General features: G+C 39.3%; 1 protein-coding gene across 1 annotated transcript; it reads right to left on the reverse strand.

Annotated features, from left to right (window-relative positions):
* Nucleotides 1-292: 292 nt before the first annotated feature.
* On the reverse strand, nt 293-17839 carry LOC130927033 (gastrula zinc finger protein xLCGF3.1-like). The gene is made up of 2 exons (XM_057852514.1): nt 17773-17839; nt 293-4503 (listed from the first exon to the last, which is right to left on the reverse strand). Exon 2 carries the CDS (start codon nt 4492-4494, stop codon nt 3427-3429), a length of 1068 nt encoding a protein of 355 aa, XP_057708497.1. The 5' UTR covers nt 4495-4503; nt 17773-17839; the 3' UTR covers nt 293-3426.
* Between the last annotated feature and the right edge of the window lie 5903 nt (nt 17840-23742).

The following is a 23742-nucleotide window of genomic DNA, read 5'->3' on the forward strand; positions in this document are numbered from 1 at the left end:
GTTTGTGGATTAAAAAAAATGAAATTAAAAAACTATCGCACGTCCTTGCGATGGGACTATTGCACATGCGCACATCGCGATGGCTATGTTTAAACGATATATCGTTCAGGCCTAATACATACATAAATAAAAGCAAGAGTAATAAAAACCAAACTAATTATACAGACTACACATTGGCTATGTGCCCAAATGACAATCTAAATTTTATGTAATATGGTGAAGAGCTCTAAAAAATGGTTCACAATAGAGGAAGCATGGGGAGAAAATGAAGTTTTAGAATGAATCAGTTCAGATGCCTCCCTGGAGAGGTGTTCCGGAAATTGTCCCACCGGCGAGAGGCTGGGGAGAGGGAAGTCTGGGATTCCCTGCTAAAGCTGCTGCCCCCGCGACCTGACATTGGATTAAGCGGGGGATGATAGATGGATAGCTTTTATTGTAATCATACAATTTACAATGAAATTGTGGGTAGATTCTACTATACAGTGCAAAGGTAGTAGGTGAAAAAGATACTTAAAAATACAAAAATATTATTGTTGAAATAAACTGTTCTTTGATATGTCAGCCTTTTGTGTCCTAAAGGAAATACAGAAATATTAAAATATTCTCTTTGAGACCATTTAAACTGTATGAACTCGCAAACTAGAGACAATTTCTATATTCTGACATCTGCAATGCATTCAGTGACCTCGATTTAGCTGCAAATAGTATCAATATTTCATGCACAAATTTGACTGTTGACGAGTGTAATACATATTATTTCAAATATCCTTTCAAGATACTCAAGTTCACTTTACAAGAGATTACAAAAGCAACCAACAGATGAGACAAAGGCCAAATCTGAGTATAATAAAAATTCCAGAAAAGTCATAATATCAACAGAAGATCAAGTTTGATATGAAGTAACCCAGTGACGTGCGGTCAGGGGAGGCAGGTGAGGCAGAGCCTCACCTGTCATCATGACAAAAAAAATAATCATAGCATCAAAAATTTATATTAATATTTGTCCATTGCTCTTTATGTATGACTCATTTCAAACATTTTTTATAGTCAAAATCGCTGAATTTGCCTATTTCCTGTTCAAATAAAGAAATGAAACGAGAGGTGCGGCAGCAACGAGTAAAGCCTCACCTCTGATTGCGCAATCCTTAACAAACTGGGTTGATACATGGAATTGGAGCGTGCTGGTTGCCGTACATCTGCATGTCGCCATTATAATGTTTCCAGATACGTTTATTTGACCTGATTTTCCTCAGTCTGGCTAATGTCTTTAACCCTTAAAGTTTAATGTTTGTTAGCGACATATTTAGTTTTGCTGATGGGAAATAAAACCGCAGTGAAAAGGCTCAGGTTGCGGCAGATAGTACTCTGCCGCACTGCAAGGGGGCGTACGTGAAACTGGACTTTCCGTTAAAAGTGGACGCGGTTACACAAGGTTGAGGCAGATAGTACTCTGCCGCACTGCAAGGGGGCGTACGTGAAACTGGACTTTCCGTTAAAAGTGGACGCGGTTAACACAACACGGAGCTAAAAGGTTTGCTTCAAACTACGGGACAGAGGATAACTCGCGCTTTTCAAATGGACTGGTACACCCGAAAAGACTGGCTATGTGGCTGTCCTTCGAAAAATCGCCTTTGCTGCTTTCCCTTCCTTTTCTTCCCAACTTGTGCCAATGTCTGGACTAACACGAGATATTGTGACATTAAAAAACTACCACGAAGCCTCAGCAAACATGAGAGCTCGACCACTCACATTCAAAGCCTGTTTGCTTTAAAAACTTTTGGAAACTCAAGGATCGATTTGGCTTTGACGAACAGCAGAAGCTCAGCGGTAGCATCCTCAATTCTAAGGTAAAGATAAGAGTTTGAAAGACCTCATTAATGCAACCTGCATCCTAGCTAAACAGGAGTTAACATTTCGTGGTAACGATGAGCGTGGAGCTCTTCTAAACGTGGCACATATGTAGAACGATTACAAGGTTTTGCTGAGAAAGATGAAAGGTTAGCTAGACATTTGGACACATCCAATGTGTTTTCTGGCTTGTCAAATAGAACACAGAACGATCTAATTGAAGCAATCCTCTCCATTGAGGCGGAGAATTTTTTTTAAAGTAAAGGAAAATAAGGAGGACTTTTACTAAAAGGGCGTCGGTTTGCATAGGGACGGTAGGGACATAGCACTACCAACTTTTCAGCATGCTAAAATTGTCCCCACCAAACTTTTAAGCAACCTTACCTTTTTTGCATGATATAATGTTCAGTTATATAGAGAATTTAGATCTTTCAATAGTTCCATATGTTGTAAGGATAGAATTGACCCTACCATTATTAAGTGAATTATTTTCACTATGTTTATGTTTGCTAATAAAAAACAGACATTTATTCAGGAAGTTTTCAAAATGTTTCTTGAGTATTTTTTGAAAACAAAGGTTTGAATCGAACAGTGTATCATCTGAACCAATGCACGTAAAAGTTATTATCAGTAGATAAGGATTTATTTTGCATTGATCATTTTGCCTATTAATTAATTAGGTTCATATACATGAGAAATGTGGCCCTTTGCCCCCTTCATCCAATCTGTTTGGTCTAATTAATGTCCCGTCCCCAGCAAAAAGTGTACCTACATGCAGGTTATGCTGTTATATCGTCCCTACGAATGTTGAGACCAAACCTATGCCCTTCCAAAGTAACGCCGGTTTTTGTGGTGAAGGACAGGTGCAAGACCACAAACAGTTTTCATTTCAATCTTATTTTAAAAAAATAAAATAAAAAAAAAGAGCTTGGACCAAGAAAAATACAATAGAATATTTAAAAACTAAATTTTGGCCTTAAATAAAATATTCTTTGTTTTTCTTTTCACACTTTTTGTTTAGCAATCTGTAATAAATTGATTAAAGTTTCAGAATTAAAAGTTTTAAAAACAACGGAATATTTCACTAAAGGTCAGAATTGAATTCCGTGGTTTTGTACACCACTCTTTACTCTCATTTATGTTGCATGAATTATAGAATGGCGACGGCCAACACATTGAGGGTGTGGAGCAAATGCATGTTATTTTCTTACTTTTACGTATCGATAATATGTACCGTGTGTGCGCGTTTTGTGAAGAATGCTGATGAGATATGAAATAACCAGTAGCCAATTGAATAAGCTACCCTTTTTGGTTTATATATTTGGAAATCTGACACTAAAGGAGTCAGTGCCTCACCAACCATGAACCTCACCGCACGTCACTGAAGTAACCTCACCTAAACTAAACTCAATTCGCTCAATCAAAAAAATAAAATAACTCAAGATAATTGGATAGTAGTGAAAAAGACCAGGACTTTAGTCAACATTTTCTTTTATCCCAGACAATGGTACGTGATTTAATTACCTGACATGTTTCGGCTAACACTTCTGCCTTCGTCAGATCTTTTGATTAGACTCGTCAAGTGTTGATATACACCACAACATGTGCAGACAAAAGACTTTCTCCAGTCTGTGTACACTTATGCATTGTTAAATTACACTTCTGAGAAAATCTTTTGTTGCAAAGTGTGCAGACAAAAGGCTTTTCCCCAGTGTGTGTACGCATATGCGTTATAACATTAGCCTTGCGAGAAAATCCTTTGTCGCAAACTGTGCAGACGAAAGGCTTCTCTCCAGTGTGTATACGCTTATGTGTTGTTAAATGAGACTTCTGAGAAAATCTTTTATCGCAAACTGTGCAGACAAAAGGCTTTTCTCCAGTGTGTGTACGTGTGTGATTTTCTAACAGTACCTTCTGAGAAAATCTTTTCTTGCAAAGTGAGCATGTGAAAGGCTTCTCTCCAGTGTGTGTGCTTATATGTTTCTTTAAATTTCCAGTCTGGGTGAATCGTTGACCACAACATGTGCAGGCAAAAGGCTTTTCCCCAGTGTGTGAACGCTTATGCGTCTCCACATAACTTTTGTGATAAAATCTTTTATCACAAAGTGAGCAGGTGAAAGGCTTCTCTCCAGTGTGTGTTCTTGTGTGCACGTTTAAACTTCCCTTGTGGGCGAATCTTTTACCACAATATGTGCAGGCAAAAGGCTTTTCTCCAGTGTGTGTACGTATATGGTTTTTCAAATCAGACTTCCGAGAAAATCCTTTGTCGCAAAGTGAGCAGGAAAACGGTTTTCCACCCGCACATTCTTTTGCGTTTATTTTCAATGATGACCTGTTTAAGGATTTTAAAGCATTTTGGTCAAAGTTAAAATCCTCCTCATTAGTATCAGGGTCAGAAGAGTGTGAGGTTATGTCGTCGCTGTCCGAAACGGTAGCTAAGAAGCCGTCCGGATGCGCTCGTCCCTCTTCTTTTGTGATCAGGTGCTGAAAGGAGCTGTCGCTTGTAGGTGTCGCTGCTCCGCTCTCTTCGCTTAGACCTTCATCTTCTTCGCTCTTCACACCGACGGTCACTGCGATGATTTCATCTTCCTGTTCTTCTTCTTTAATGGAGGGGAAGACTGGCTCTGCTTCCTGTTTGATATACATCTCCGACTCCTGTTTAAAGCGGAAGGGATGGTGTTTCTCAGAGTGAAGAATTTATTCATTGATGTCTGCGGGACACTGGGTGGGAAGAAAAAAAAATTACGTGATTTGCTGGAGTCGAGCTTTTGCTGTGATTTATTCTCATTATTAATTTTATTCAGGGTTTTTCAAAACTTTGTGCCGCAACACACGAGTGAGAGATCGTCAGGTATGCCGCGAGAAATTATCCAATATCGCCTTTAAAAAAAAAAAAAAAAAAAAAAAAAGAAAAAAAACGTCGTCGGGCGGAGTTGCAGTACGAAGGAAGGCAGAGGTAGAAGGTTGTGATTGTGTGCAGATGAGCGAAGTATTGCTCGTGTCGCTTTCAATAACTGCTCGGATTTCTAGCCATCAGCCACCGTTTGGATTGGGCATTGTTTGAAATTGAAAGATTCCGATTCCGAACGATTCTCAATTCCGATTCCTTTGAGAGGCAGGGTAAAAAAAAGGCAGGGTAAAAAAATCTATAGTTTAAAAATGTTTTAGTTTATATTAATGTCTTAACTTCAGTTTTTTTTTAATTATATGAATTAAAAATTATTATTATTAATTATATGAATTAAAAAATTATTATACAATTAATATGAAATTTATGAATTATATAAACTTCTCACAGGGTTATTTTTAACTTGTACATATCAGTCTTTGAACTCGAATGTGTTTCTTTCCACAGGAGTGCACTTTCACAAATTATAATTTGATTATAATTAGGGCTGTCAAACGATTAAAAATTTTAATCGAGTTAATTACAGCTTGAAAATTAATTAATCGCAATTCAAACCATCTATAAAATATGCCATATTTTTCTGTGAATTATATATAAATTATGTAAAATAAATTGTTGGAATGAAAAGATAAGACACAAGATGGATATATACATTCAACATATGGTACATAAGGACTGTAGTGGGCATTTCACTCTACTGTCATTTAAATCCGTCTATGCCAGAGGTGTCAAACCGATTCCAGAAAGGGCCAAGTGGGTGCTGGATTTTGTTCCAACCGATACCGTGCAGAGAGTTTAACCAATGAACTTCCTACTGAAACAAGCAGCACCTGACAAAGTTTAACTGATTACACATGTAAAAGATCTGATTGGTGAAAAGGTGTCCTCTTCATTAGTTGGAATGCAAACCTGCACCCACTCGGCCCTTTCTGGAATCGGTTTGACACCTGTGGTCTATGCTGTCCTCACTCCGAAGCGTCTTTTTCCAAAGCTAGACAGTTAGTGAACAACGCCTTAATAATCAGACTTCTTCCTTTTTCATCTGATTTATTAATGAAATGGCCTCAAACCATTGTACTCTTTAGACCGTCGTAAAACTACAAAAAAAAAAGTACACAAGCATTGCATTAGCAACAACGTTAGCTCAGCACGCAATACAGGTTAACTGAACATATACAAAAAGCGTCTCATACAAAAAATATGACATTTCGCTTATTAACATAATATGTACATTCTTCACAACAACCAAACTTACGGACAAATCTTGTCCAAGGATCATGTAAGCAAAACAGAGACGTCGTGCAGCCATATTGAACTGGCAAGATAACAATAAATCATGTCGCAAAGTGACCAAAAGAGTTCGCTGTTAGACAGCACAAAAAGCCTTGCTGTAAAACTTACCAAAAGGCAGAATACTGTCTGAGCGGGACATGTGCGTTAATTGCGTCAAATATTTTGACGTGATTAATTTTAAAAATTAATTATTGCACGTTAACGTGTTAATTTTGACAGCCCTAATTATAATTTGATGTAGATGAGGCAAAACAAGGTTTCCTTATTTGTAAAATTGATTCTGTTGTGTTTACAGACACGTGCAATGTTTATGTTGTGACAATACCAGTTAGGCCAGTAAGTGGCGCTGTAGGAGTGAGTACGTATAATGGCGTACCCCAAGCAACGTGTCACTTCCGTTCATTAATATTCATGACATTAGCTACTGTTGCTAAGTAGGGACAAGCCACCGTTAGTCCCTAATAGGAAATGAATGGAAATAGTGTACGACGGAGACGTTTACAGAGCTAAACCTACCAATTCTCTCCAAAAATGATGTGCCTGGTGCCAAATTCACTGGCAAAGATGTGGAAGAACATAAAAATGTTCAGTTAAAGAGCTGGCTTGAGTGTCGAAGGCTGAAAAAGACGGAAAAAAAAAACGAGCCGACCTAAGCATAGCCTTAGCTTTTTTATCGACGCGACTGACAATGACATTCTCCTGTTTCAACAAGGTATCCTTTACCACCAGCCCTGTCTTTCTTATATATCCTCTGGTTGTCCTACGTCTCTGACCGTTCTTGGGGGGTTATTTATATTGTTTGTTTTGCGTAGCCGTAAACCGGAGTGGCAGCAGCAGCTACATTCCTAACGGGTATCCAGCCGGCTCGCCGTGGCAAATTCGGGGCCTGGTTCTGCTCCCTGCAGCGTCTCTCCGTCAACACAAGCCCTGTAGTTTAGCTTTGTTTATGTGTGTTTACATTAACAGTAGCATTTGCGCTAGCAGCAGCCTCGTGTTTGTTCCAAAAATTTTTGTGATGCAGGTTTAAATGGCTGATCGGGTTAATGTTGAATGAGGACACTTTTTTCCGCCTCGTGGAACTTATGCAGTGCATGTTTTGCAGATGGCGCGAGCGTCGTTTTTTTTCACATACGGAAAAATGAGCCATGATCTCCAATCCAACTGCCTCTTTTGTGTAACTCCGCCTCCTCAACCCCTCCTCCCTCAGGCGCTTCAGAGAGGAGAGGGGTTGAGGAGGCGGCGGTCCTGAATTGGTTGCGCACATTTGGAGGCTAAATCAAGTATATAATTATCGGATTGCATTATCGGTTGAATTTTTTAATATCTGTATTATCTGTGTGACGTCATAATGGCCATTATCGGCCAACAATTATTGATAACCGATACTATCGTATATCTTTAATATAAATATCCGTCTTTGAATTCGATTGTGATGAAGTTTCTTTCCACAGGAGTGTACTTTCACAAAGACGTTTATTTTTCAAAAGGTCACGGAGAAAACATTTACTCATATTCTTTTGCCGTACATGTGCTTTAGTTGGGAGCTACATTGAAGCATTCGTATAAATTCTTCTATTGATTATAATTTGATGTAGATAAGGCAAAATAATAAGGTTTCCTTATTTGTAAAATCGATTCTGTTGTGTTTACAGACACATGCAATGTTTATGTTGTGACAATACCAGTTAGGCCAGTAAGTGGCGCTGTAGGAGTGTGTACGTATAATGGCGTACCGCAAGCAACACGTCACTTCCGTTCATTAATATTCATTACATTAGCTACTGTTGCTAAGTAGGGACAAGCCACCGTTAGTCCCTAATAGGAAATGAATGGAAATAGTGTACGACGGAGACGTTTACAGAGCTAAACCTACCAATTCTCTCCAAAAATGATGTGCCTGGTGCCAAATTCACTGGCAAAGATGTGGAAGAACATAAAAATGTTCAGTTAAAGAGATGGCTTGAGTGTCGAAGGTTGAAAAAGACGAAAAAAAACGAGCCGACCTAAGCATAGCCTTAGCTTTTTTATCGACGCGACTGACAATGACATTCTCCTGTTTCAACAAGCTATCCTTTACCACCAGCCCTGTCTTATAATTATATAATCTGGTTGTCCTACGTCTCTGACTGTTCTTAGAGGTAATTTAGTTAGTTTTCTGTAGCGATCGCAAATGCTACTCAGTGACACCCAACGAACACTTTTAATTTTTTCATTGATAACCAATCTTAATTCTATAATTTACACTTCCACCTTACTAAAGTTGTTTTTATATATATATAACAAAAACGCTAACAGTGGCAGATACCATTGTAATTCTTTTCAGGTCATTCATTGTCAGACAGAAGCAGTACGGCACAACGTTAGGCTAAAAAAATAAGTTAAAAATATATAAATGCCTTACCTCTTTGTCCTCTGAAAGACCATGCCAACCCAACAAAATGTTTACTGCATATGAAATGTGAATGGATTCACCGAGCTGGTGTTAAAGTCTGCGCAAGTTGATTCGGTCTTCACATTTTTTCCACCCGAGTTTTTGGTTTCCGGAAACGTATGAAGAAAACATCCTACATGTGTTGTCTAGTCATGTTTAGAGTCGTTTCTACAAGTTCCAAAAAAGTCATGTTTAGAGTCGTTTCTACAAGTTCCAAAAAAGCAATGTGTGATTGGCATGATCGTTTTTTAAATATTACCGGCGAAAAGTTGCACAAATTATGTTGTTTCTATGCGAGGGCGGGTCTATAATGTCCCACTTTGGCTTTACTTCCGCTTTACGATGCGACGCCACGGTCTAAAAATTGCATGCGTGCGGTACGCCATTCGGAGAAGAGATGAGAACGTCTGGCTTGGTTGCTATGTTTTCACTGCTACCAGTTCATTAAAAAAAGTAATCGATTGCTTCATATGGCTGCTGCTTTCTAAATAAGCAACACAACAGATTCCGAAACAAATATCCTTTTAATACTGTTGATTTTAACGGCGGCGTCTACTGCTTTAAGATGGTGGCTGTTTACAAACGCCAGCGGGTATCATTTCGCATCTAGTTCTATTTACATGTGATATCGACCATAGCCCGACGTAATAATACAATTTATTGTCATACTATTTAATCCATCCATCATCAACTGCTTAATCAGAGGTTGGGTCGCTGGATAGCAGAAGACAGACGTAATGTATTGTTTTACTTACAGTGCCCTGCATAATTATTGGCACCCCTGGTTAAGATGTGTTTTTTAGCTTCTAATAATTTATTTTTTTATTCAAATAATATGGGACCTTAATGGAAAAAAAGAGAAAAATCCAACCTTCAATATAAGTGCATTTATTCAGTGGGGAAAAAATCCCACATAAAGAAATAATTATTTGACATCAAATATTGTGTGTCACAATTATTAGCACCCATGGTTTTAATACTTTGTACAACCCCCTTTTGCCAACAAACCAAGGTCTGGGGACTGAGATGGCCATGGGAGGAGCTTGATTTTGTGTCTGGTGAACCATTTCTGTGTAGATTTGGCCATCTGTTTAGGGTCATTGTCTTGCTGAAAGACCCAGTGACGACACATCTTCTGCTTTCGGGCAGAGGGCAACAGATTTTGATTTAAAATGTACTGGTATTTCAAAGCATTTGTGATGCCATGCACCCTAACAAGGTTCCCAGGGCCTCTGGAAGCGAAACAGCCTCACAGCATCACTGACCCACCCCCATACTTCACAGTGGGTCGTGCAGCCACCTTTACATGATATAGTTGTGTTGCAAATGTTTCACTGAGCTGACTGGTCGTTTTTTGTTTTTTTTGCAAGGTAAGCCAAACTTTTGAGCACCACCGCACCATGTCCATAGTTGTAATCAAGTTGCAATGCACAAACACGCGCTTCTTGTGGCTTCTTCTTCGTGGTTTTCGGCAGCATTTTTTTTCACTCGGCGGTCAGGGCATCGAAACATGGAATCGAAATTTTAAAATTCGAACGGTTACAGGAGAACAGGAGTGTTAGAACCGGGTCCCATCGATGCTTAATGTTCGATGCCCAACCCTAGCCACCCTGCTGTCGGTGACAATGTGGACCCCAGCCAGTCTACTGTACATCATTTGATTAGACTCGTCAAGTGTCGATTAGGCAAGTGCCGGTATGAGATTTTGCCAGAATGGCAACTTTAAGCAAAAATACCGCGGTTTCACGGTATTGCAATTGTAGCTCTAAAATGTGGTATTTCAAGATGTATGGGTTAAAAAAAAAAAAGGAAAAAAGTTTTTTATTTAACAGGATTTTTAAATTTTCCACTATGTATTTGCAAATTGGCGGATATATACAATGGCAGAAGACTTTACAAAAGTAGGCTAATGGTAGAGAGGAAATTAGTTAGCTGTCATGGCATGGTAACTAGCCACGTTATCGTCCTCGTTAACAAGCTTACGCTATAGCACTAATCCAGCTTGAGTGAACTCTCGTAGCTGGTTGGAAACAATAACAATAGCATTTTCTTACTCCCTTACGTAAATGTGAAATCATGTTGAAGGTGTTGCCTGCACGTCAGCTGTCCTTCCTCTTCTAAGCTGCATCCGTTTGTTTTTTTTTTGGTAGCCGAAGTACTCTCATACTAGCGACTTTGTCTATTTTTGAGCAGGGAAAAGGCTCAGTGACAGACACAGGACAGAGCAACAACTGTAAAGGAATGGGCGAGCACTGAAGTTCCAAGCCACTGATTTCTCGTTACATTTTTGGGACCTCGAAAATGGCTAATACCGTAACTATGCTATGACGAAAAAAATTTTGTGGTTTTGAAACCGTGACGTTTTCATACCACTGTATATATATTATATAAGTATTCGGAGTGACGAATTAGATGGTTGCTGGCTGGTTGTCTTTTTATTTTCTATCATCTGACACAATTTGGGGTCAATAGGTCAAATTTATCTACAGGCTACTGGCTCAGAACCTTTTAAATCTATATGTTGAAAGTTCAGTCTATATCTGACTTGCTGCACTTCTTCCATTAAGGAATATAAAAATAAACTTGCTTCAGTTTAAAGCATTGAAGCTTCTCAGGCTCACTTGGTTTAGCTTTTCTCGCTAGACATGAGCCCTAGGTCCTCCAAAACAACGAAAGAAGAAGAGTGCAAGGAAAAATAAGATCAGGGTGAGAACGGCCGTTGGCGAGAAGCCTCCTCTCCAAGCAGGTTAAGTTACATGACTTTGATAAATAAATGATTATTGTTATACACTGCTCAGAAAATAAAGGGAACATTAACGAAGCATGTTGTAGACCTGAATGAATGAAATATTTTTTTTAAAATACTTTGTTCTTTCCATATTTGAATGTGCTGACAAAGTCACACAAAAACTATCCATTAAAATCAAACGCATCAACTCATGGATCGCAGTTTACGAAGCGTACCAACTATCTCAATAACAGAGGGGTGTCCCAACAACTAGCACAAACGTAGCACAAACGAATGGCACCCAGTTGGGTCCATTTTGCATGTATTTTGCATCTTAAAGCAGCCCAAAGAAGCTTTCATTTTTTGTTAAGTTTGGCTGTGCTTGTGAACAAAAGCAGCAGTGTTTTACCGGAAGGAAAGTTGCATTTTGATTTATTTTTGTAATTCCCTGAGTTTTTTCAGTTACATTTAATTTCATTATTTAGACAAAGTGGAGGTGTCTGAAGACAAATGTTTATTTTTTGCATTCCTGGATAGTTAAGAGATTATTAGCAGGTTTGTATTTATTGTGAATGTTAATATAATTGAAGTTATGTCCAAATATTCCGTTTAAATTTGCGAATAAATCCAGAAATTTATTCTGTAAGTTTTCAAAATGTTTCTTCAGTAGTTTTTGAAAACAAAAGTTTGAATCGAATGGTGTATCACCAAAACCAATTATTGCTCTATAGACCCTACTCACATAATGTCACAACCACGCCTCCGCGCCATATTGTCCGTCAGCTCGTCGGGTTTAAGCATTACAACTACGTAAATGCCCACTAATACGGCGTGTTTTTCTGCTCGTTAACATTAATGATCAAAATGGTGAAGGCATGTGTGGCGGTTGGTTGCAATAACAGAGAAGATATACGGAGAGACTTGAAGATCTACCGTATCCCGAGAGACCCGGAGAGGAGAGCGAGATGGACTGCTGCAATTCGACGAGAAAACTGGGCACCAAACGATCACTACAGACTATGTAGTAGTCATTTTATATCTGGTAAGATGCATTTAACCCTTTAACACCTAAGCCTATTTTGGCCGAATTTGCATACATTTGATGTTGCCTTTATATTTCAAAGAAAAAAATTGTTCACAATGGCCAAGTTGGGTCCCTTTTTTAAGGACACCTTGAACTTCATGTCCAAACTGTTGTTTTCTTCACTGACCAATTATAATCCACATTTTGGACCCAAAAAGACAAAAAAATCCCAAAATATTTTTTCAAAATTTGTAATGTTGATATCCCATTGACAACCAAACATGCTCGACCAACCGTTTTGAAGCTTGATAATATTTATTCAACTTGTTAGGATAAACATTCAATAGAAAAAAATAAGATTGAATAGTTTTATGTTTGACAATTCAACACAAACAGCAAGTATGGTCATACGCGTTTTTGGCCTTTACACATACTATGGTCAAAACAGGTTATATACAGTGCAAAATAGTGAGGAAAAAAAAAATCATCTAACACAAAAAAGGGTTTGGAGGATATCTCTTTGTGAAGTTCGGTATTATACCCATCACCTTATCTAAAGTATATACGTACATGCAATCAAGCTTCTCAAACACTCATCTTTCTAAAAATTGAAAAGATTATAGTGAAGAAAAAATATATATAACATTGAAAAAAAGTATTTTCAAAAAATATTGACAAGTAGTTCAGTTCAATTTAAATTTTTCTGGCATACGACTCAATAAAGTTTTTTTTTTTTTTTTTTTTTTTTTTTGCTAACTCAATAAAGCTTCTGCATGAACAGGTCACGGAGCTGCGTCACACACAACGTCACACAGCCTACTCTTTAGCGCGCTGCTGTCACTTCTACTCGCCGAGACGCCGACTCATCCCAGGAAAACAACGACAAATACGGCTCATCGTCTTCCTTGAGTTAATGAAATAATGCATTAGCTTATGCTAAATTTAGTTTTAGATTCATTCTGCACGTTTCAAAGTCGCTCGCTCAATCGAACCGGGAACACCGGCCGTTGCTTGCTTCGCATGCATCCTTTTCCTTAGTTGGCACCTCGCTCGGAAATTTATTAAAAATGTCCACATTCGGTTCGTCCTTCTTGACATTACAACGGTCTTGGGATCTATAGTTTTTTTGTGCTGCTTTCGGTTTTGGAAAAGGACAAGAAATGATGGAAATATGGAGATTGATACATGGTCCATGCAGCGTTTTAATGCATATTTACGAGTGCAATGGAACTATAAAACTCAAATGACATTATCTCCCGTTTTTCTTGGTCGATTGACTTCAAATAAAAACTGGTGTGGACATCAACTTCCACACGTTCAAATGAGACCAACCAGCGGCACGTGGGTGACGTAATTACAGCGTGACGAAGCTTCAAAGACGGCATGCGTAAACGCGTCGCTACCGACACGTTCGGTGTTAAAGGGTTAATATATATTTAGAGGGGTTTGGGCTGACAACCACAATTAAGATCATTGCGAGGCTAATCGCCGACAACATACAGTTTCAAATTCAAGATGCTTATTTCTTCCTCCATCATTATTTTTTTAATAATATTTAGCTGGTACCAAGTGAAAGAAGTTAAACAGGTGTGTCCAGACCTTTTGCAAAGGTGGCCAGATTTGGTGTGGTAAAAATGCAGGGGGCTACCTTGGCTGATTTACATAGAACAATATATTTAAACAAATTTTAGCAAACCCTTCTGTGTGTCACATTTGTTTTATAATTTTTTTAATTCATAATTTCAACAATCTCGTCTTTGTGGCGTTCTCTTTCGACACTCGGACTCTTGCGAAATACTGCTGCTGTGAAATTAAACTAGCTTCAAGTTGCTATAATTTCTCGCTGCGTATCTTCCCTGTAATGTTGACGTATATGTCAGCGTGTCTTGTTTGGTAATATTGCGTCACATCGAACTCTTTGAAAACAGCGACTGTCTCTTTGCAAATGAGGCAGACACAGTTGTTGCGTGTTTTATTGAAGAAATAGTCCAATATCCACCTATCCTTGAAGCGTCGGCCATCGCAGTCAACTTTTTTCTTATTGATTGTCGCCATTTTAGAAAATTGGAAGTCAGGCAGAGAGGGCGAAGACAGCGGGTCAAAAAATATCGATTTAGGCATCAAATATGGATCTGGCGAATGGATAGACTGAAGCTTTTCCACATAACGCCTTTTATGCAACACATCCAATGAGTTTACAGCGTCCGAAAGCACCGGGGCTTCCATGAATTGCACTATAAATTGCACGACAAATTGAAACCATTGAGAATACGGACAAACACTGACGGACAATACGGCGGCCAGATACAGCGACGTGTCATTCTGTGACGTTGGTGAGTATACGCTGTATGTTTACTTAAATATTTTCATTTTAAAGTGATGCAGAAAATGCACAAATTAGTGTGTAAAGAGTCACCAGAATGCAGAAAATTACGTAGTTGATCCTCTAAATGCGTGTATGTGTGTGTCCCGGCACTGGTGGTGGGGCCCAAAGTGATATCTTTTCAACTGGCCCAAAATCCCTGGCAGCTAGTGACGGGAAAAGTCGTTCACCTGAGGAAACGAATCAATTCCGGTTCGTTCAGTAAAAAGATTCGTTCAAACAAATCGTTCAACGAATCGTTCGCCCTCCTCATCCTCCCCACCCACAACCGCCCAAATGAATAGTTCGGTCAGTGAACGGGAAGTGACGTTGCCAAACGAATCACCAAAAGACCGCTTAGCATATATAACTGAACAGGAAGGCTTGGTCCCTCCCCCTCTTGCACAGTACACGGGCTTTTCATTGGCCGCTCTCTTCGTAAATTCAGAAGTGAGTGACAGACTGTGTTTTTCTGTTTATTTTTTTTCACTGTCTCGTCTCTGCCGGCGCCCGGGTCTCCCCAGCCGCTGCAGCAATGAGAATTTCCGTGTCTATCATATTTCTATGGGATCAAAGCCATGGCTTGTGCTTGCTTCACTTTGATATAGGAAACGGTTAAACATTTCCCCTTTTTTTAAGCACAAACTTTTTCAATCACGCTAAGTTACGTGTACGCTCCTTTCCGTATTCGTAGTTTAAATGCGTGTTTACGTGAGCTGGCTGCTCGTGAAAGCCATTTGATATACCACCAAATCATTTCGGCTGAAGAACAAATAAAAGTGGAATTTAAATAAACTGTCTTCGGCTATTTTTTCCGGTTGAGTGAGATTTATTGCACACAAATAAGAAAATATAAAAAATATTAATAAATAATCAATTTATTATGTATATTAATAAATATTAAATCAGCGTTATAAATAAAATGTATTATTATTATTTGGCTTCTCTGACACGAAAATAAATAAATAAAACAACACTCGAAAAAATATTACCTAAAAATCGTGTTGAAATGTCATTTTTGCACTGGTATTAATATATAAATAATCCCATCAACTCCACGCAGTCATCCCCTCCCGATCTCAGATCGCCAAATGCTGACGAAAAGAGAATCGTTTGCTCTTTACAATGTAACCATTCCACTCTCATTGCTATGTTAAGAAAATGGAGATATACATGTATATATACATCCTACGTCCCCGCGTTTAATTTTTGGACGCTTTAGTCGCACAGGATGGACTGATGGACTCAACGTTAATTAATTTGCGCCCCAACCCGACAAGCTGTGACACGAAAAAAAAAAAAACTCGGAAAAATATGTCATGAAACTACCGTTTCATTGCAAATCAGTATTATGGTGATCATACTAAAAAGTCATTTTCCATGGGCACAGATTAGATAAATTTCGCTGCCATGAAGTCCAGCTAGTCTCTTGACAGCTTTCTCGCCCGCCCCTGCGACGTATCCATAGCTCAGCCTTATCGCCTTGTAGCTACTGGCGAAAGTTTTAACGTACTGTAAAGTAGGAGTGGGAACCTCAGGGCACCTCACGATACGATACGATTCGCGATACAAGGCTCACGATAACGATTATATCACGATACAGCGATTATCGATATATTGGTCAGAAATTGGATACATGACATTCTACGATACAACTGTTGAAACGGAAAAAAAAAAAAAAAAAAAAGATATTTAAAAATAGAAAAAATACTGTTTAAGTCATTTATTAAACAGTGACACCTTTTCTGTGCAACATTGCTGTAAAATATAAATCTACTGCAAATTGTGCCCCTGCACATATAGAGGAAACCAACCACGACCACTGATATCGCTTGGAGAGATCATGATGAATGGCACCCTTAATTTCTTTAAAGTTTTAAATCTTTAAAAAAATAAATAAATAAAAAGTGCCGTAGGTGTCAGCAGTTGAGCTTGGAGTGGGGCAATGATAAAATTGGTGGGTCTTTTCTTCGTATATGACCTTTGTTGCTTGGTTTGAGCACTTCCGCTATCTGGCCAATATGTTAAATAAAAGTATCGATTCTTGGCGGGAGCCTATCGATAACCCATCGGGTTGCAAAATATCGCGATATATCGCTGTATCGAGATATTGTCACACTCTTACTGTAAAGTGGATACAATGTCGTCATATGTAGTCTCGAGTCTGTTGAGAAAAGCACAGTAAACTTTGCTCACTGTGTTTATGTGGTGATTTTTGTGCATTTGAGTAGCATATGATAGGCTCAACATGAAAGAATATATGATAAAGCCCTTTCCTTTTAGTCCTTAGCTCGTTTACTGCCGCAGCGCTGCTGCGTGACTGCCGGTGTAGCGTAGCAGTCTCGCAGAACGAATCATCTAAGCATTCTCGGTAGGACGGAGAGTCAGTGAATGGGAAGTGACATAACTCAGTCTTGCCCCCTGCCTGCATGCTGGCTGCTTATTGGCCACACGTGGAAGTGAGTGACAGACGCCCTGATTCTGTTTCCGCTCCCTCCCCTGCCCGCGATGAGGCTGGCGTCTGATTGGTCGTGTGCTATGTCAGTAGACGCTGCCGCTTGCTCAACGCCCTCCCACGCAGATAACAAGGCAAGCCCCAACTTCATAGAACGAATCAGTGCAGAAGATGATTAGTTCGGTCTCGTTCACCCAAACAATTCGTTCAAAAAGAACGAATAGTTCACTACCGATACAACACTACTGGCAGCACTCCTGCCCTTGGTGCCCGATTTACTGTGCGCATGCGTGCACGCCGGTATGTGTGTGGTTGTGAGAATAAATGGCAGACATAATAAAGAACAGTCGTTGTTGTGAGGCAACGCCACGAGAGTCTTACGGTGCCCCATGTTCTAAAGTAAGATTCCAAGCGTACGAAAACGCCAGTTAACTTTAGTCAGTATTTTGTAGCATCTTTAAGACAAGCCGAGAAGCGTCTTATACAATTAAAAGTAATCACTTTAATGTTAACCGAGCGAGCCCCCTGAAAACAAAATCTACAAATCGGAAGCGGCGTTAAGCCAAAGCAATCGAAATGCGGACACGTGTCTTGGCTAGCGAACTCAGCTAAAAAATAATAATGTTTTGCAAGCCTGGGAAGCTATTACTTTAAGCCAAACGACTTCCACTAAGCCTTAAGATAGGACCTTTTAGTCCATTAAATTCTTACTTGAGTACTTACCAGATGAGAATGCGTTGAAGGAACTCGTTTGGTGAAGAGAAGGGAACACGAAAGAAGTGCAAGTTTAGCGAAGGTAGACGGACGTTGCGTCAAGTTAACCGGACGTAAAAACGTTCAGGGTCTGACCCTTCAAACGCTTGAAGAGTTTGGGACCAAAACTACTTCAAATCACTTGACTCCAGAAATATACTAAATAAATCCAAAGTGAGTCATAACTGTCAATGACTTGCCTTGAGTCCTAATTATTCCAAAAATACGAAAAAAATGAAGCGTGCAAGGAAAAATTGTAACGAGACGAGGAGAACGGCCAGGAGAGGTCGCTGTATGACGGAAGCCTCCACTCAAAGCAAGTTTTTTCTCTTGACTTCAATACATGAAATATATAACTGCTTCAGTATTTTCTAAAAATAAAAATATTTTTTTTCCATGCTGTATATGAATTGATAATTTTTTACAATGGTAATAAAAACTAAATTATTGCAAAATACAAACAGACTACACATTGGCTACGGTATCTCCCCGAGTGACACTCTAATGCTGATTTTTAAATCGAATAGAGATGAGCTCTAAAATGGTTCACAATCGAGGAAGTATGGGGGAAAATGAATATTCATGAAACAAAAAAGGTAAAGTAAATCTATCATGAATGAGAGTGGAAAATAATACAATGTACAACACGAATAAAGAAGTCTTCCCTGAAACCATTAAAATTAAGTTTGGAAAATGAACAATAAACAAAAGATAGCGCAGCATCAAGCTTTTCAAATATTAACACAGGCCTATTATTGGGAAAAAAATGTTCTAGGATATATCAGCCTTTGTGTCCTTTAGGAAATATTCTATAGTTATATTAAAATATTCTCATTGAGAACATATAAACTGTATGAACTCGCAAATAAGAGACAATTTCTATATTCTGACACTTGCAATGCATTCAATGACCTCAATTCAGCTACAAATAGTATAAATATTTCATGTACAAATTTGAATGCTGACCAGTGTAATGAGTGTTATTTCAAAGCGCCTTTCAAGACGCTCAAGGTCACATGACAAGAGTTTACAAAAGCAACAAATAGAGGGGAGAAAAGCGAAATCTGGGTCAGTCAAGTAGCAGAAAAGTCAGCGACAGAAGATCAAGCTTAATATGAAGTAACCTAACCTAAACTTAACCAAATTTATTTGATTAAAAAGAAAAACCAAGAATATTTGATGGTGGTGAAAAAAGACCTGGACCTGCAAAATCATTTCAATAACTTTTTCAAAAGAAGCTCATGGGAAACTGAATGAGAAAATTGAAAAGCTTTTTCCACCGAAAATGCGTGGCAGGAATTTGAACATCTCGTCAAACACTGCAATTCAAAGGCTTTCCCCCAGTGTGGTTTCTTGCATGCGATACTAAATCTCCCTTCCAGGGGAATTTTTCACCACAAATTGAGCAGCCTAAAGGTTTCTCTCCAGTGTGTGTTCTTGTGTGTTTGTTTAAATGTGCCTTCTGTGTGAATCTTTTGCCACAAAGTAAACAGCCTAAAGGCATTTCTCCACTGTGTATGTCTGTGTGTTGGATTAAATTTCCCTTTTCAGCGAATCTTTTACCACAAAATGTGCAGAAAAAAGGCTTTTCTCCATTGTGTGTTCTTGCGTGTCTGTTTATTAATTATTAATTTTATCTTCTCTGTGAATCTTTTACCACAACATGTGCAGACAAAAGGCTTTTCTCTGGTATGTGTATGCATGTGTCTTGTCAACTGAGACTGAAAATAAAATCCTTTCTCACATAAGGAGCAGGCAAAAGGCTTCTCTCCAGTATGTGTTCTTGCGTTTCTGTTTAGATTTTTGTTCTCGTTGAATCTTTTACCACAACAAGTGCAGACAAAAGGCTTTTCTCCAGTGTGTGTATGTTTATCCACTTCTAAATGATACTTCTCAGAAAATCCTTTGTCGCAAAGTGTGCAGGCAGACGGTTTCCCGCCCGCACGTTCTTTTGCACTTCTTTTCAAAGATGACTTGTTTAAGGATTTCCAAGCATTTTGGTCAAAGTCATCCTCCTCCTCATCAGTGTTAAATTCAGAAGAGTGTGACGTTACGTCGTCGCTGTCCGAGAGCGGAGCTAAGAGGCCGTCCGGTTGCGATCGTCCCTCTTCTTTTGTTGTTAGTTGCTGAAATGAGCTGTCGCTCGAATGTTTTGCTGATCCGCTCACTTCGCCTGGACCTTCATTTTCTTCACTTTTCACACTGAAGGTCACTGTCCACTTGGTGATTTCTCTTCCTGTTCTTCTTCTTTAATGTAGGGGGTGACTGGCTCCTCTTTCTGTTTGATGGACAACATCTCCGACTCTGACTACTGTTCAACCCTTTAACACCTAAGCCTATTTTAGCCGAATTTGCATGCATTTGATGTTGCCTTTATATTTCAAAGACAAAAATGTTTACAATGGCCAAGTTGGGTCCCTTTTTTCAGGACACCTTGAAGTTCATGTCTAAACTGTTGTTTTCTTCTCTGACCAATTATAATCCACATTTTGGACCCAAAAAGACAAAAAAATCCCTAAATTATTTTTCAAAATTTGTAATGTTGATGTCCCATTGACAACCAAACATGCTCAACCAACCGTTTTGAAGCTTGATAATATTTATTCAACTTGTTAGGATAAACCTTCAATAGAAAAAACTAAGATTGAATAGTTTTATGTTTGACAATTCAACACAAACAGCAGGTATGGTCATAGGCGGTTTTGGCCTTTACACATACTACGTACTATGGTCGAAACAGGTTATATACCGTGCAAAATAGTGAGAAAAAAATATATATATATCATCTAACACAAAAAGGGTTTGGAGGATATCTCTTTATGAAGTTAGGTGTTGTACCCATCACCTTATCAAAAGTATATACGTACATGCAATCAAGCTTCTCGAACACACATCTACATAAAAATTGAAAAGATTATAGTGAAGAAAAAATATATATAACATTGAAAAAAAGTATTTAAAAAAATATTGACAAGTAGTTACACGGGTATTGCGACAACTAGATTGTAACATTAGCTATATTTGTGTTAGGGCCTCCGCCCCTTCCTCCTGAGGCCTGTCACTCCTTGGGCAGGTGCATGTTTTTAGCTGATTGCAGGTCAGACGAGTGGAGCGGCCACAGCTGAGAGCAATGAACATCAGCCAGCTTTAAAAGCCCAGCAGACGCTCCACCTCGTCGCCCGATCAACTTGTCTGCTTCACACGTCAGTTGTATCTCGCCTTGTATATGATATCTTTTGATCTCCGGCTTACGACTACATTGCTTTCGTCCCAGGTTCTGCCTTTTGCGCGCCCCTCATCGGATTACACGCCTGCCTCCCTTCCGAGCCTCCGCTTCCTACGCCAGCTCCCCGACGCCGTGCCCAGCGAGCCACACCCGTGACAGCCTTGTGATCATCAATAAAAGATTACTCATTTTATCACTGTGTGTCCACTCTGGGATCCCCTCTTGCTCCCGCACTTTACATATTTGGAAGTCATTTAATGTTGTAAATCAGGGGTGGGAAACCCTGGTCCTCGAGATCCGCAATCCAGCTTGTTTTCCATGTCTCCCTCCTTTAACACACCTGAATCAAATGATCAGCTCTTTAAAACTGTTTCATCATTTAAAGATGTATTCTAGTCAAGATTTTGCTGATTTAGGAGTAATTTAGATAAAACGTTAATCACCTTAGGTTTGCTACAACAGGATGGCGGCTGTTTACTAACCCGCTGTCATTTCGCATCTAATTCTATATACATGTGATATCCATGAGACATATCAAGACGCTACCACCGTAGCATCATCTGGGCGTACTTTGTAGCAACGTGGGCGGAGTTTGTAGCTGCTGTCGGCTGCGGTCAGGTATGATTGGAAATGTCCTCAAATCAACAGGAAGTGACTCCAAAACGCCCCAAAATCTAGTGAGCGGGTCTTAGGTCTGTTTCTTCCACACCAAAGTTCCAATACAATTTCTCAAGAAAGTGCAATTTCGAGTAATAATAACGCATCTTATTTGAAATGCCTTTCGAAACACCCAATTCAATTCAGTTTTATTTGTATAGCCCTATATCACAACAAGGTTGTCTCAAAGGGCTTTGCAGAGGCAATATGATACACAGTCAGAAACAGCAGATGAAATAAATAAAGTTCAAGTCCTGGGTATCTCCCATCCTTAGACCCTCCATGTCGGCAAGGAAAAACTCCAGAAACTCTATGGGAGAAAATGAGAAACCTTGGGGAGTACCAAAGTCACCAGTCCAAATCGTTTTACAACAATTAGCGGAAGCCGTACATTTGCCGTTGCCGACAGGTGACAACTCGCTCCGGGCCTTCTCCCTGCAGCTAATGACAATTACCAGACATATTGACAAGTTCATCTGACAACAACATTCAAGTCAGAGTGTCTTGCTCAACAACAACTTCAAAAACATGCTCTATTACCTTGATACTGTTGTTTCTTTTCTTCTCTGATTTTTTTTGTTTCCTTTCTCTGCTCCAAAGAATAAATTCTCTTCGACGTATTCGTGCGTCTATTTTCCAAGCAAGTTTGAGCACCAATCATTGCAAAGCAGGTTCAACGTCACTCCCCAGGTTGCCAGATTGTAATAACAAGAAAATGGATATTTTTGCATAGATAAACGGCAATGCGCGCCACATTATTCACGATAGTGTATTAACAACGTATAAAATGCGGTTGCCAAATTGGGGCCCCCTAGTGGTGGCTCTAAGCAGCTGCGTAGTCTGCGTATAGGCTGGGCCGGCCTTGAGTGCTGCGTCAGTTAGAACAAAGACCAGGACCCACTGCGGCCCTCGAGGACCGGTTTGCCCACCCCTGCTCTAATGTTAAGCAAGCGAGCCCCCCGAAAACTAAATCTACAAATCCGAAGTGGTTTTAAACCAAAGCAATCGAAATGCGTTAACCTGTCTCGGGTAGCGAGCTAAGCTAAAAAAAAAAAAAAAAGTTTTGCATGCCTGGGAATCTATTACATAAAGTCAAACGACTTCCACTAAGCCTTAAGATTTTTAGTCCATTAAATTCTTACTTGGGTACTTACCCGATGACAATGCTTTGAATGAGTTTGTTTGGTTAAGAGAAGGGAACACGAAAAAACGGCAAGTGCGACAAGGGTACACGGACGTTGCGTCAAGTAAACCGGTGTTCTGCCAAAGTACTACCGCGCGCTCTAAATTTGTTTTGTTTGGATGCATACAGGAATAACGTACTAAAAATGCCTGCAGAAAACACTTAAATGTAGTTATATCAAATAAGGACGGTTTAATATGCTACATGACTAACGTGGTCAACTGCTTCAAAGCTAACACAAAAAACACAATGGTTAAAAGTATGAGAGGGTAATACATGCAAAAAGTATCTTTGAGGCAGTGAAAAGGTTCTAAATAACTAAATAAAAACAAAAATAGTGAGTACTCGCTGCTTCTAACCCATGTGCGCATGCGTGTGGATGCATGCGCAAGCGCGAAGCATTGTGTAGGACGTTTCGCCGCGTAGTAAGGAATGGCCGAACACCGGAAGTGGAAATGTTCAGGCGCTTAAACTTCCTCTTCTTTAGAGGAACAAAGAACTCGCTTCATTTTAAAGCATTAGCTTCTCAGGCTCACTTGGTTTAGCTTTACTTGCTAGCCATGAGCCCTAATTTTCCATAAATACGAAATACAAGTGCAAGGAAAAACTATCGCGGCGTTGAGAGGTCGCAATAAGCCTCCACCCAAAGCAGGTTGGCAATGTTTTTTGAAAAAAAAATAAAATACAGTGGGCCAAATAAGAATTTAGTCAACCACTAATTGTGCAAGTTCTCCCACTTGAAAATATTCGAGAGGCCTGTAATTGTCAACATGGTTAAACCTCAACCATGAAAGACAGAATGTGGGAAAAAAAAAACAGAAAATCACATTGTTTGATTTTTAAATAATTTATTTGCAAATCATGGTGCAAAATA

Source organism: Corythoichthys intestinalis, chromosome 1, assembly GCF_030265065.1.
Source record: "Corythoichthys intestinalis isolate RoL2023-P3 chromosome 1, ASM3026506v1, whole genome shotgun sequence".
NCBI classification, from domain to species: Eukaryota; Metazoa; Chordata; class Actinopteri; order Syngnathiformes; family Syngnathidae; genus Corythoichthys; species Corythoichthys intestinalis.

Bases quoted from the DNA above. Each gene is read 5' to 3' on its own strand.
- LOC130927033 (XM_057852514.1), bottom strand. From the start codon at position 4,494: ATGTATATCAAACAGGAAGCAGAGCCAGTCTTCCCCTCCATTAAAGAA.